Genomic DNA, 14,373 nt, shown 5'->3' with positions numbered 1-14,373 from the left:
CCCCTTATTTAATTCGTTTATACTCCATTTTTCTCCTCAATGGGGACCCAAAGCAGCTTACAACATTCTTGCCTTTATTCTCACAACAACCCTGTGAGGTAGGTTAGGATGATGAGTTTGTTTTCTGTTTTCAGGATTTAACCAGGGGATCATCCTCCAAATGCAACCATCTCCATGCAGTCTGAAGTGCTTTCTATTATCTTAAGTCAGTATAGTTAGTGGTTAGTGTCTGACCAGGATCCGAGAGCTCCGGGTTCGAATCTCCAGTGTGCCGTAGAGGCTCACCTGATGACCTTGGGTCAGCTATGCCTCCTCAGCCCACCTACCTCACAAGGTTGTTGAGAAGATAAAATTGAGGAGCACAGAATGGCACTGCCCTCAGCTCACTGGAAGGAGGGCAGGTTAAAATGGTACAAAATAAATAAGTCCCAAGTTCATCAAAGACTTTGTCACAAAATTATTAGGTAGTCTAAGTCAAGTTTCTAACTCTCAAGCAGCCTTCTGCAATACTGGGAGAATAATATCAGCCTTCCTTGCAGGGTCATTGTGGGGACTGCTGAAGCAACAGGAAGCTCAATATTCTAATACTTGGGGAGGCCTGGGAAATAGAGGATAGAGAGTTCCCCCACTTATCCTCATCTTTAATCCCCAACGTTTTTCTAGTGAAAAAATAATAAAATGTCTTATGAAATATTTCTTCTCTGCAGAACAAGTAAAATGCTTCAAGATAAGGCTTTAAATACGACTTTAGCTACACTTGACCCCTTCAATATGTTACCAACTATGTAAGACAATCTAGAGTATTAAGGGAAATCATTACTCCACTATTATCAGGCACGGAGATACAAGCATCGACAGGGCAGACTGAGATGGCTGCAGAGCAGCTGATTCAACAAGGCAGCCAATGAACACAAGTGTCTGTCAATAAGGCACCTGGGAAAGAATCAGGACATACAAAGATAACTTTATTTTTTATTTGATAATATCCCTGTATCTCACAGAGGCTAACACAGTGCCAGAGGTGTACAGATGTCAGCCTAGAACATTTCAAGAAAATGTTTTTCATATCTTGTTTCAAAGACCATTCAGATCTTTTCCACTGCAACCTGAAATGCTTCCTTTAACTGTGCTGCTGAGACAGATCTCCAAGTTCATTCAGTAGGCAAAAAGGTATTTGCCGATATCAGTGTTTTCCCTATAGTGTGTCAAACACTGTTTTCCAGCCTACAGGCTTGAACCTTGCTTTCTTTTCCTCTTGGGCTAGGATCCCAAGATCTCTCGGGGCATGCCGAATGGGCCGAGTCACAAATGAGGGCAATCCCTGTTTATATTCAAAACCACAGCTCTTCGCGCTCCTGGTGGAAAGTCTCCTAAAATTGCCTCAGGATTATGCAGTTTCAAGGGAGGCTGTTTCTGGAAAGGGAGGGAGTGGAGAAAGACACAAAAAGCACATTGGAAGTGTTCCGTTTCTCAATCTCAACCATAGTATGGTTTTCTGAAAACTACTTTCCATCCACAACAGAAATGAGAAAAAAAAAAACCAGGAAACACACACATGCCTTCTGAAATTCTATGGGCCTGACGCAGCCAAAGTTCAGGACTCCTAAGCATACAACCTAAACAGTACGGCCCACTCAATTCACTGGGACTTACTTGAGTAAAGAGGCTGCAAGTTTCACTAACACCCCTGAAAGACAGCTGGATTGTGTATTCCAAAAAGCAAAATTAAAGGACAAGTTTTTTTAAAAAATCAGACTGATGCTTAAAAAGAAAAAATACAGCTCTTGATGGCAGATGAAATTCTCGTATCTATCTTGAAACTGGTGTTTGAACTCCCAATGGTCAAACCAGGATCCTGTCCTCCTCCCCTCACACAGTGGATCTGCATAGCAGAGGCAGGCAGCTCAAATCTAAACCAGGATTCAACCGAAAGGGTCAAAGTCTACCTCCCACTGAGGCAGCTGACTCATCCAGGAGGAATTGCTTCTGTGCTGGCAGTGTGAGCTCACCACACCCGGCACCTCTGGATCACCTCCCGCAAAGTCTGGATTCCCTCGATGCTTCTGTCCTTCAAGGCCATGGAGAGGAGAACGGGCTTGTTCCCAGCTTCTTGAGAAACGGATGTCACCAGATGTTTGGCACAGATGTGGACAAGAGGCTGGAAACCAAAGCAGACAGTCTTTCAGAGGCGCCCTCTCCCAAGCTGGGGTGGGTCCTGTCCAATAGCAAGACCCCAGAGCAGGGTCCCCAACCTTCTTGAGTCTCCGAACAGTACTGGAATTCTGACATAGCATAGTGGGTGCAACCACAAAATGGCCACCTCAAGATGGCTGCTACAGCTTACCTTCAGTTGCACAGTGAAGATCCTTGTGGTGTTGGGGCAGCTGCTGCCAAAACAACCTTTTTAAAAAATCTGCACAGCCAATCAACTCTCCAATGGCCAATCAGAAGCCTTGCTGGACAAAAGCCCCACTTGGCCCCACCTATATTCTAAAAACATTTGGTGAGTGCCAGGGATGTTGTCAGTGGGTGCCATGATGCCCATACACACCACGTTGGGGACCTTTGCCTCAAAGTACTGCGATGGCACAGACAGATGGTACCATTTAGAGAGGGGTCAGGGTCAAAAGCCTGACAGGTGGATACAGATGTCCTCGCCCCCCCCCCCCCCCGGAATCCTGGAAGATCATAGTCCCATCCTTTAAATGCTCAGAGACTCTCTTCTAGCAACACAACCTTGTAAATTCTATCTGACTGCTTGGAAAGGCACCCCATAGCATGGAGATGTATAAGAGAGTGCTCTAACTTGGACTGAGTTCTCATAAACAGCAGATCTCATCAGGCTGTTCTCTGAGGTTTTCCTTTTAATTTGTCTAAAAACAGAGTTGCATGATTGGAGAGTCCCCTAAGTACATAGAGAGTCTCCCTCCCCCTTTCCTCTTCAAACGATGTTCAACTGCCCTCAACATTCCATCCCTTCTGGGGCATATTTAGTCCTTACCAGGCTACTTTTTGATCTACCTGCCCTCAACATTCCATCCCTTCTGGGGCATATTTAGTCCTTACCAGGCTACTTTTTGATCTATCTGCCGTTAATATTCCATCCCTTCTGGGGCATATTATGCCTCATCAGGATACTTTCTAAAGGTCTAGGTTTCTTCTGGTTAATTTAGAGAGCAAGCTGAGGCATGTCTATTCAGAAGTAACTTTCCATTTTATTCAGTGGGGCTTAGCCCCATAAAAGCAGTCCTCATATTTCAGCTGCATGCTCATATTTTTCTGCATACCTGGGGAGCCCTCCAGGTAGTGAAACTGGTTCAGTGGCTTTTTGCAATGATTTATTTAGAAAGTTTAGATGCCGCCTCTCCAGAGAACCTGCTCAGAGCGACTTGTAAATTAAAATACTATACAATCCATCATAAAAAGCATCAAACATTAACAAACTATTAAAAACACCAGTCAGAGCATAAAATGTTTAGCATCCTGAAATGATCCTAATAAAACAGTCCTTGGACCAGAAGCAAACAATTTTAAAAGATCAACCTCTTAATTGAATAGCCTGGGAGGAAAGAAAGTTACGGCGTGGCACCTAGAGGAGAAAAGAGATGTGCCAGAGGCATTCCACAGGTGAGGTGCCACTACTGAAAAGACCCTGTCTCTAGTCATCACCACCCACTTCACCTCTATAGGGTGGATCTTAACCACAGTCCCATTTCCCAAGCATCTTAGCTCCGATTTTGGATTTTTCACTGATTCATGAGACTTCTCCCCCTCAACCCGGGATTATCTGCTTCCAGTTCTTACTTCATCCTTGCCGAGGAGGACTTTCGTAGTGAACAATGGCTTGCTGATACCATCAGCCACCACATCAGGCTCCACTGAGACGAGGGTGCCCATCTTCCCATACTGTGTCACCACCACAAGGAGGGTGTTAGCAAAAGCCGTGCATACCACCTCCGTCGGGACACCCTGTACCACCTCCTCCGTCTGCTTCGAGGCCAGAACAGGTTTGGCTGCCATGGCTAAGACTTTTAACGGCTGAAGAAGAAAGAAAACGCGTGCATGAAAAAACCCTAACACCAACATGACCTGCTGGCTGCCATCAATTATATACCCTAGTCTCTTCATCAGGGCTTTTTTTCTGGGAAAAGAGGTGGTGGAATTCAGGACTGCACAATGATGTCACTTTGGGTCAGCTAGAACAAGGGAGGAGTTTTTAAAAGTTTAAATCACCCCGGTGAAAATGGTCACATGGCCGGTGGCCCCGCCCCCTGATCTCCAGAGGAGAGTTTAGATTGCTGTCTGAGATCAGGGGGCGGGGCCACCGGCCATGTGACCATTTTCAAGAGGTGCCAGAACTCTGTTCCACTGTGTTCCAGCTTAAAAAAAGCCCTGCTCTTCATAATCCTGAAGATCCCTCCGTAGCTTCTGAAATTTAACCTGTTTTTCACCTATTGCTTTTCAATTTCCTTATCTAAAGGTATTGATTTATCTCAAAAATAAATCCTTGGAATATCTAGTCAAAGTACCAAACCATCTAGCTTTCTAATAATATTTACAAGCAAATAATGTTCAATTAACATGCTATTATATATATGATATTCCTGTTGAGCAGATAAAAGTTTTCAATGTTTATAAAGTTTGTCAATATCCAAAAATGCTGCTAGTCCAGTTATTACTATAGGAGATGTGTTATTTGGACAGAAAAGTTTTCTGTACTGCAATTTTTTTTTCAACTTTTTCAACCACGTCTCAACCAGCAAGAACTAAACACATGCTAAGATAGTAGAAGGTGTTGTAGTTTGCAATTCTCTCTCTTAGCATTGGGCGCATTTGCAGTTTTGCTTGCAGAAAATGTATCTGTTTTATACTGTTAAATTCCATAAACCTGCCAAACAATATGCTTTTAACTGCTACCTTTATTTTGTGTTGTTACAGGACTAAAATAAGTTTAGGCTTGATGAGAAAAATGCTGCACATATTTCAACCTTCTGGAAAATTTGTTTTCCAGGAAAACACACCCACACTACTTCCCCCCCAGAAGGCTCCCAAATTTCCAAAAATTTTACACCTCTAGTAGAATCCCACCAGTATGCTTTTCTAAGGGCTAAACACTTATTCCATTGGGGGGGGGGAATTCTGAAAATTCAAAAAAGAGCTTAGAATCTCCCAAAGCCGGTCTTCTCCAAGCCCTTAAGGGACACAACCAGCCTTCAGTGGGCTCCAAAAGGCAGCCCAAGTTCTCTATCAGAGCTGGTTTAGAAACCATTCAGCGTGGTGTTCCCCGTCACTCAGGAGTGCAGCACAGCCAAAGATGGGGGTATCGAGGGGTGTCAACCTCCAGGTAGGGCAGGGAGATCCCCAAGGATTACACTGATCTCCAGACTACAGGGATTGGCTGTCCTGGAGAAAATGGCAACTTTGGAAGGTGGACTCTATGGTATTGTATCCCTACTGAGCCCCCCACTCACTCCATCTTTCCCAGGCCCCACTTGTAAAGCTCCAGGAATTTTCCAGCCCAGATTTGGCAACCCCAGCTTACAAGGCCAAGCTCCCACCTCAGAACTCAGATTCCTGTTACTAATTCCACTCTTCCCCCATCCCCTAGTCAGCCACACATTGAAATTCGATATGAACGACAAGGGCAGACCACCCCCCTGCCCCTACACGCACTGCATGCAGTCTGGAAAACCTCACCTGTTGCCCTTCTGTCTGCAAAGTCAGCCTGTGAAGAGCACAGGAGCCCTGAAATGAGAAGGCAGCAACAAGAGCATCGATTTACACGTATGCAACACAGCAACCAGACTGGCAGAGCCTTCCCCATAGCAAATCCAAAGGGGAGCCACATTTGTCTGAGGCAGCAAAAAGGGGACAGAAATCCAGTGCTACCTTAAAGTCTGAAAGGGGCTCACTCCCAATACATTTGATGAAGTGAGCTCTGACTCATGGAAACGGCTGCTCAAATACAATTTTCTTAGCTTTAAAGGTGCTACAGGCATTGTGTTCAATTTTGTGACACATTAAAGAGTGAAATCAAAAAGAGTCCAGTAGCACCTTTAAGACCAAACAATTTTATTGTAGCATAAGCTTTCAAGAATCAAGTTCTCTTCGTCCGATGCCTGATCAGGCATCGGACGAAGAGAACTTGATTCTCGAAAGCTTATGCTACAATAAAATTGGTTAGTCTTAAAGGTGCTACTGGACTCTTTTTGATTTTGCTACTACAGACTAACACGGCTAACTCCTCTGGATTAAAGAGTGAGAAAACTGTTATCAAGCTTTTTGTGAACTAAAGCCCCCCCCTTTCCTCAAATGCAATGAGCAGACCCCCTAATTGCATGGGAGATTTGGGGGAGACAACCCTCTATTTTTATTCCAGAATAAACAAATGTGGCCTAAAGCCAATGTCTTCATTAAGTCACGGCAAACTGAAGGTCTGCTGACAGCATCTGTAAGCATTGTAACGTTTTGCTGGACTCTAACTTGGCACAACAATCTTCCTTTGCTGAAATCAAATGGGAGGGGGGAACCACTGTGCGCAAGCGCAAGGAAATTCTTCTAACAGGAGAGAACTGCACCAGTGGAACTTCTTTCTGTGGGCCAGCTCTTAAGGGCGCAAGAGCCTTTTAATGAGATGGCAGCCTTGTACTAGAATTTGATGACTTGCAATACAACCTGGCTTGGAAAGATGCCCATTTTGGGTCTTCCATAGATTTACCAACTCCAGGGTAGGGAATTCTCAAGAGTTGAAGGGTGGGGTTTGGCTGCCATCATCATCATCATTATTATTATTATTGTTATTGTTATTATTTATATATTATATATTTTATTTGTAGTTCGCTCTCCCTGCAAGCGGGCTCAGAGCGGATTAACAGCATATAAACACATAATAAAAACAAATAAAATAATGGTAGCAATCATGTAAATACAGCACTAAAAGAATACTAAGGCAGCTCACATTGCACCCTTCATCTCAGCATCCTCAAGATCCATGGGGCTGGGTGGTTAAGATTTAGTTAATACAGGATTGGGGCACATGTCTCCCCTCCCCACTGGAAGGGGCCGTTGGATGATTCGTCTGCCTCAACCCCCATAAGCCTGGCCGGATCATCTCCATCTTACAGGCCTGGCAAAATGATAGGTCTTTCACATCACCCACTTGTTCGGCCTGCTGCCCATCAGTGGATAAAGAGTCTCTCTACACTAGACCTCTTCCAAGAGGATGCTCAAATAAAGGCATCTAACTCCCTTCAGGTGAGCATTCTCTTGTAATAAGTCCCATGTCGAGAGATAAAGTTGGAAGTTATCAGTGTACTGATGACAGACCAACCCCAAACTCCACACCAACTGAGCGATGGGGGCGCAGATAGATGTTGAATAACTCTGATCCTCTGCCGCCTTGCTTGGAAAATTAGGGTTGCCAACTCTGGGTTATGCAATTCTTGGAGATTTGGGAAGTGGCAGGGTTCGGTGAGGGACCTCAGTGTGACGTAATAGAGCTGCCCCTCCAAAGCAGCTATTTTCTCCAGGGAAACTGATCTCTGTTGCCTGGAGCTCAGTTGTGATTTTGGGAGATCTCTGGGCCCCGCCTGCAGGCTGGCAACCGTAATCTCCGCCCTTGGGGAAACCTATCTCCGAGCACGAGCATCTCCCAACCCAGGGTCCCTCTTAAAGGTCCAGGAGCTCTTAAAGGAGAAAGCAGGGCTTTGCAGACACGCGCGCCACGCCACGAAAGCCGCCCCCCGCCGCCCCGCTCTGTAAAGCCTCCCAGTCTGCGCGCCCACACTGGAAACTGCGGCGCCCTCCGACACTCGCCCAAGGCCGAAAGCAGGCGGAGTGCAAAGCCATGCAAGCGTGCCCGCCATGCAAAACGCAGCCTGGCCTCTTTGCAGCGAGCAAACGGGGTGGGGAAGAAGGGGACGAAAGGGCGCGGGAGAGACGCTCACCGCGGCCGGGGAACCGAGCGCCACCTTACCGTCAGAGAAACCTGCCTGCGGCAGAAGAGAACCGAACCGGCCAGCCTCTTTCCCCGCTGCACGCTACAGAGAGGCCTCTTTTTGCTCCTCCCTCTAGCTTGCAATACCGGGGAGGCGCCGCGGCACAGGAGGAGCGTCAATCGCTGCCCTCCCTCTGCTTTATTAAGGCTGCAGTCTTGAGGCCTCTTTCCTGAGCGTAAGCACCACTCATTAACATGGCGCTTACTTCTGAGGAGATCTGCGGGTTGAGCCTTAGAAGTATTGCTCTCGGCGCGCAAGACACGCTTTGGGGACGAAGCTGAAGTTGGTTCCCAGTTCCTTATTCGCAGTTTCTTCTTCCTTATTCCTTATTCGCAAAGCCAAAGAAAAATATTGTGGGAAAACTGAAAAGCTATAGTTCCAAAATGAAGTTTGCAGGGGCACATATTATACACCTCCATATTCAGAAGACTCAGCACTCTTAAGTGGACCTATACTGGGTCATACTACAAAACCCAGATCTTGAGTAAACAGCTGCAAAATAGGATGCCCCCAGAACATTTCAATAAGAAGAAAGGGGTGGCAACTGCAGCAGAAAAATACTTTGGATCACCCCAAATCACACAGATCTGAACTCCAGAGATTGTCCCCTACAAGAGGACATGCGCTGGTGCTGATCCAGTCTCTGGTTCTGGACCTAAGGCCTCGAATGTGGCCTCCCTCCAAGCACCCTGTATTAGACATGGCTTTGAATAAGGAAGTGGTGAAAATATAAGCCCTCTGAAACCCAAAACAATCTTTGGATCACCCCAAATCACACACCCCTGAACTCCAGAGACTGTCCCCTACAAGAGGAAATGTGCTGGTGCTGATCCAGTCTCTGGTTCTGGACCTAAGGCTGCGAATGTGGCCTCCCTCCAAGCACCCTGTATTTGACATGGCTTTGAATAAGGAAGTGGTGAAAATTTAAGCCCTCTGAAAATCAAAACAATCTTTGGATCACCCCAAATCACACACCCCTGAACTCCAGAGACTGTCCCCTACAAGAGGACATGTGCTGGTGCTGATCCAGTCTCTGTTTCTGGACCTAAGGCCTCGAATGTGGCCTCCCTTCAAGCACTCTGTATTAGACTTGGCTTTGAATAAGGTAGTGGTGAAAATATAAGCCCCCTGAAACCCCAAGTTGGCAACTACTGTAAGGAGGTGCTTCAGATACCCAGTTGCCAATACCCAATACCATCATTGTCTCCAATTTAGGTAAAATAGGCCATATGGAGTTCAGCTGAAGTGGAAGGAGATCTCCAGGTACGGCAATCATAATATGGAGGGTCCTCTGTGGGGTATAATTTGTAACTCTCGGAGTTCTCTAGGTGGGTTGGCATCAATTGTCAGGTAGTACCTATGTGGGGTATAATTCCACATAGGCCAGCCTAAGAAACCTCCATGTTTCGGAGAATGTTAAAACCTGTCATTTGGAGATCAGTTGTAATTTGTGGGGATCTCCAGGAGGGTTGACAACCACAGTGTCATCAAGCCAGGCGGCCTTAGCATGGTCCTGCCTGCTGCCAGAACTGCCACTGTCTCCCAAAGAACCCCAGGAGAAGCGAAGGCTGAGGGTAAGGGCAGAGTCATGGGCCAAGTACAGGAGCGCATGCCTGGCAGCCCACGGCCTTCCCCCTGCTGAGGAAATGTCAGGAGAGCCAGTACAGGATCTGATCTACTCCTCCTGAGTAGCAGAGATGAGCCAGCTTGGAGAAAGAAGCTTAACGAACCCAGCCTCACCTGTAGGAGAAACTCCCTTTATAAGGCCGCAGCTAGCATGGGATTAGCTAGTCAGAATTGTGGCATTCTGGACTTAGCTGTTGGTGAGCTCTTAGGTTCTGGCTGCCTGAGCCTTGGTGGGTCACAGTCTTTGATTTTGGAATCTGTTACTTGACCATGGAGTTTGACCTGAGAATCTTTGTTGTTGGCCCTGTTGTCGTCAGAACTTGCCTCCAACCTAGTAAGCAGGATATTTTTAATCCTTCTGTTTCTATTTGTTGCTCTTCATTATACTCTTAGATTATGTTGCTGCTGTTTCTGTGGGTTTGTCATGAAAATATGGTTTAGAGCAAATTATACTAAGTGATACATGTGTATTCTAATGAACTTTGTTTTAGAATTTCATTAGGCTGTCTTGTTTTGGGGCATAAATTGAGCCAAATGTGTAAGTTTGGTTTTCTATAGTGCCTTTAATAAATATGAATCTGCCTTTCGGATCTCTTAGTGTATTTTTACGTTGGAAGGGTAAATATTTTTACTTTACCCTTTCAACATAAATTTTAAATTTCCGGCATGGGAGAGATGGAGCTCTTTCAATGTGCTATCATTCTGGTTGTTGTGGGTTTTCCAGGCTGTATTGCCGTGGTCTTGGCATTGTAGTTCCTGATGTTTCGCCAGCAGCTGTGGCTGGCACCTTCAGAGGTGTAGCACCAAAAGACAGAGATCTCTCAGTGTCACAGTGTGGAAAAGATGTAGGTCATTTGTATCTACTCAGGAGGGGTGGGGTTGAGCTGAGTCATCCTGTAAGAGTTTCCCAGGGTGTGGAATGCTAATGGCGGGAGGCTTCACTGTATCCTGAGGAGGTTCTTTTGCATATGGATTGGTACTTGATGTGCTAATCTTCTCTGCAGGGCTATTGTCGGGGATAGAATGTTTTGTTGGCCTGGTGTTTTTCAGAACTGGAAACCATGCTCTGTTCATTCTTAAGGTTTCTTCTTTCCTGTTGAAATTTTGCTTATGCTTGTGAATTTCAATGGCTTCCCTGTGCAGTCTGACAAAGTAGTTGGAAGTGTTGTCCAGTATTTTGGTGTCCTGGAATAAGATACTGTGCCCTGTTTGAGTTAGGCTATGTTCAGCCACTGCTGATTTTCAGGTTGTCCAAGTCTGCAGTGTCTTTCATGTTCTTTTATTCTTGTCTGGATGCTACGCTTTGTGGTCCCAATGTAAACTTGTCCACAACTGCAGGGTATACGGTATACTCCTGCAGAGGTGAGGGGGTCTCTACTGTCTTTTGCTGATCGTAGCATCTGTTGTATTTTTCGGGTGGGTCTGAATACTGCTTGAAGGTTATGCTTTTTCATAAGCTTTCCCATCTGATCAGTAATTCCTTTGATATATGGCAAAAACACTTTTCCTGTAGGAGACTGCTTTTCCTTGGTTGTTTGATTCATCCTGGGTTTGATTGCTCTTCGGATTTCATTTCGGGAGTAGCCATTTGCCTGAAGTGCATGGTTTAGATGATTAATTTCCTCACTGAGAAAGTGCGGCTCACATATCCGTCTTGCACGATCCACTAATGTTTTCATTATGCCTCTTTTCTGTCGGGGGTGGTGATTGGAGTTTTTGTGTAAGTACCGATCAGTGTGAGTTGGTTTCCTGTAGACCTTGTGACCTAACTGAAAGTTTGCTTTGCGGATGACCAAGGTATCCAGGAATGGGAGTTTTCCCTCGATTTCTTTCTCCATTGTGAATTGTATGTTCAGGTGGATGTTGTTGAGATGATTCAAAAACCCCATCAATTCTTCCTCCCCATGGCTTCAAATGATAAATGTATCATCCACAAACCGGAACCATACACTAGGTTTGTGGGGTGCTGATTCTAGAGCTATTTTTTCAAAATTTTCCATGTAGAAGTTTGCTATAACTGGGCTGAGAGGGCTCCCCATGGCCACCCCATCTATCTGTTCATAGAATTCGTTGTCCCATTGGAAGTAACTGGTTGTTGCTATCATTCTCCTCAACACCGACACCACACCCTCTGCTTTTCTCCATTTCTCAGCTTCTTCTGGTGGTAGCTAGGATATTTCACCCCATGAAGTAGGTTCAGGTATTTCTGCTGTTCTTAGTGCAGAGGTAGTCAAGTCAAGTTTATTATTACAGTCTGGGACCAGTACATATAAAACCATTTGCAAATCAGTTTAAAAACAGTTGAGACTGGATACTGGGGAAGAACGATGAATAAATATAAGAGTAAAAAAATAAGATCATCATAAATTAGTTGTTTAAGCTGCCTTATGTGATTTACGTTGCTTGTAGACCTGGGCACAGAATCTTGCTACTTGACATGGTGTCTGGTGATTCTGATCAGACAAAAGATAATCAAGTTTGATTTTATTTGAACTTACAGGGAATCTTTCTACTAATGGACTGATGGTTTCCGCTCTAATTTTACTATGACTTGGGCAGTTGAAGAAGATGTGCTCCATTGAGTCAGTTTCTCTTAGGGGACAGGAGCAAAGCCTAAGAGAGTAATGGACAGCTTTAAACTTTCCTTCCAGAACGGCAGAGGGTAGAGTTGAACTTCTAGCTAAAGTAAATGCCCTTCTGGAGTTACTGGATTCAAGAAAGTAAAAATAGGCTGCAGGAGCGGCAATATATTTAGTAGTATCTGAAGAAATAAAACCTGGTGCTCTAAGAAAATGTTTGTCTTTCAATGTCTGTCACTCTCTGCTTAATGAGTGATTTTTCTCGGTCTAACCCCATGACTAGCAAACTTTGAGGGGAAAGACCCAATTTTCCCAGGGATTTCAGAGTCGCCTTTTGCCAATTAGATTGAAATTTGTCTTGGAATAACAGAGGGAGCAGACCTTGCGGGTTTAGACGTCCTGACAGCCATTTGAAAATGGAAAGGATGGTGATTCTGGCCTCTACCCTTAACATTCCTGTTTCCAGTCTAACCCATGAGTTAGGCATGCATTTGGGCACTTGTAATAGGGCTCTAAGGAATTTGGACTGCACTCTCTCAAGTTGAGAGAAAGAGGAGGATGGCAGCCCCAAGAATGATCCGTATACTAATTGGGCCAATGGTTTGGCTTTAAACAATCTGAGCGCAGCCGGTACATACTGCCCCCCTTGTGATCGATAGAATTTCAGTATACCATGTGCTGTTTTTTCTCCCACATCAGCAATGAAGCTGCTATGTGTTGTTTTGGTACCTGAGGCTTGCAAAACTACACCCAAATATTTGAAGCTGGTAAGTTGTTCAAACTGATGCCCCTGAAGCTCCCATCGTCTGATCTTTGGATTTTTACCGAAAGCCAGGATCTTAGTTTTTTGGTAATTAGTTAGAAGGTGTTCAGTATCACAGAATTGGGAGAATTTTTTAGGGCTCGTTTCAGCGCTATGGGGGTCCTAGAAAGTAATACAGCATCGTCTGCATAGAGCAGTACATGAATGTGCCTATTTGCTAATTTGGGAGGATGCACTCCAGGGGCATTTAAAAGGTTTACCAAATTGTTGATGTAGAAGATAAACAGAAAGGGGGCTAGAAGGCACACCTGCCTGTAAGTTTGAATGGGGTCAGTCAAATGCCCAATTCAGCTGCACCTTACTCAAGGCAGTTTGCTTGTGCATAGCCCCCAAAAGGGACAGCAGTCGCCTATCAATAGAGGAGGCCTGCAGTTTCCTCCAAAGTCTATTTCTAGAGACTGTGTCAAAAGCTGCTTTTAAATCAACAAATGCCCGGTGAAGTGATGCTTGGTTTCCTGTAGCGTATTTCTCTACAAGGTGTTGCATTACTAGGCAGTGATCTATTGTTGACCTGCCAGCTCTAAACCCAGCTTGCTCATCAGCAATTATTTCCTCCTGTTCTAGCCAGTCTAAAAATTTCTTCAGCAGATGTTTCGTAGACAACTTGCTTACAATGCTTAGTAAGCTGATTGGTCTATAATTGGATGGATCCTCCTTCTTTCCCTTCTTATGGAAGGGGACTACTATAGCCATTCCCCAAACATTGGGGATGTAGCCAGTTTCATCAATATAAGTAAATGGGGAGGCTAGGAAAGTTGCCCACCAGTCCTTATTTGTTTTTAGTAATTCTGGAGATATTCCATCAAGCCCAGGGGCTTTTGCATTCTTTAACTGGCTAATATAAGCTTTTACTTCTTCGGCTTGAACTGGGGGGCATTTGGCCAGATTTTCTATTGTTAGGGCAGGAGGGGGTTGAATAGGATCATCATACATTTTTTCGAAAAAAGAAGTCCATTTATCTGGGGGGGGATAGAGGAAGCCAAGGGGGAGGCGGCTGTGGAGGCGCAGTTTGACACTAGTTTCCAGAACACCACTGAGTTTTTGCTCGTAGCTGCTATTGGCCCACAGTTTTCTGGTATGTTCTTTCTTACAGCGGGCAACCAGTGATTTATATTTCTTTTTAAAAAATGAAAGAGAACTATATGCATCTTGTCTGGTCTTTTCATCAGCTCTCAGTGCTAACTTATAGGCATAGATTAAAGCATTTTTAGCACAAATACAGCTCTGATCAAACCCAGGTTTAGATGACAAATTGGTCTTGACCAGTTTTCCCTCTTGAGCACCTACCAAAAGTGGCCTTAAGGATTGGATGAGGTCATCATAACTCTTTAAAGGATTTTCAGATTTT

At 44.9% G+C, this 14,373-nt stretch overlaps 1 protein-coding gene across 3 annotated transcripts; it reads right to left on the bottom strand.

Annotated features, from left to right (window-relative positions):
- Nucleotides 1-958: 958 nt before the first annotated feature.
- On the bottom strand, nucleotides 959-8,055 carry PSMG3 (proteasome assembly chaperone 3). Of its 3 annotated transcripts, XR_008597973.1 has the most exons (5): nucleotides 7,976-8,013; nucleotides 5,698-5,745; nucleotides 3,805-4,038; nucleotides 1,947-2,158; nucleotides 959-1,413 (listed from the first exon to the last, which is right to left on the bottom strand). XR_008597973.1 is itself a non-coding variant. In XM_054993437.1 (4 exons), the coding sequence occupies exons 3-4, from the start codon at nucleotides 4,018-4,020 to the stop codon at nucleotides 2,006-2,008; spliced, it is 369 nt and encodes a 122-aa protein (XP_054849412.1). In that variant the 5' UTR covers nucleotides 4,021-4,038; nucleotides 5,698-5,745; nucleotides 7,976-8,055; the 3' UTR covers nucleotides 959-2,005. The 3 variants fall into 3 exon arrangements, 2 of the variants coding, with proteins under 2 accessions (XP_054849412.1, XP_054849411.1); XM_054993437.1 differs by having other exon boundaries at nucleotides 959-2,158; nucleotides 7,976-8,055; XM_054993436.1 differs by lacking the exon at nucleotides 5,698-5,745 and having other exon boundaries at nucleotides 959-2,158; nucleotides 7,976-8,054.
- Between the last annotated feature and the right edge of the window lie 6,318 nt (nucleotides 8,056-14,373).

The sequence above is a fragment of the Eublepharis macularius genome, chromosome 12, assembly GCF_028583425.1.
Source record: "Eublepharis macularius isolate TG4126 chromosome 12, MPM_Emac_v1.0, whole genome shotgun sequence".
Lineage (NCBI taxonomy): Eukaryota > Metazoa > Chordata > Lepidosauria > Squamata > Eublepharidae > Eublepharis > Eublepharis macularius.
Note: the sequence above shows the minus strand (reverse complement) of the source record. Positions and strands in the feature narration are given on the sequence as shown.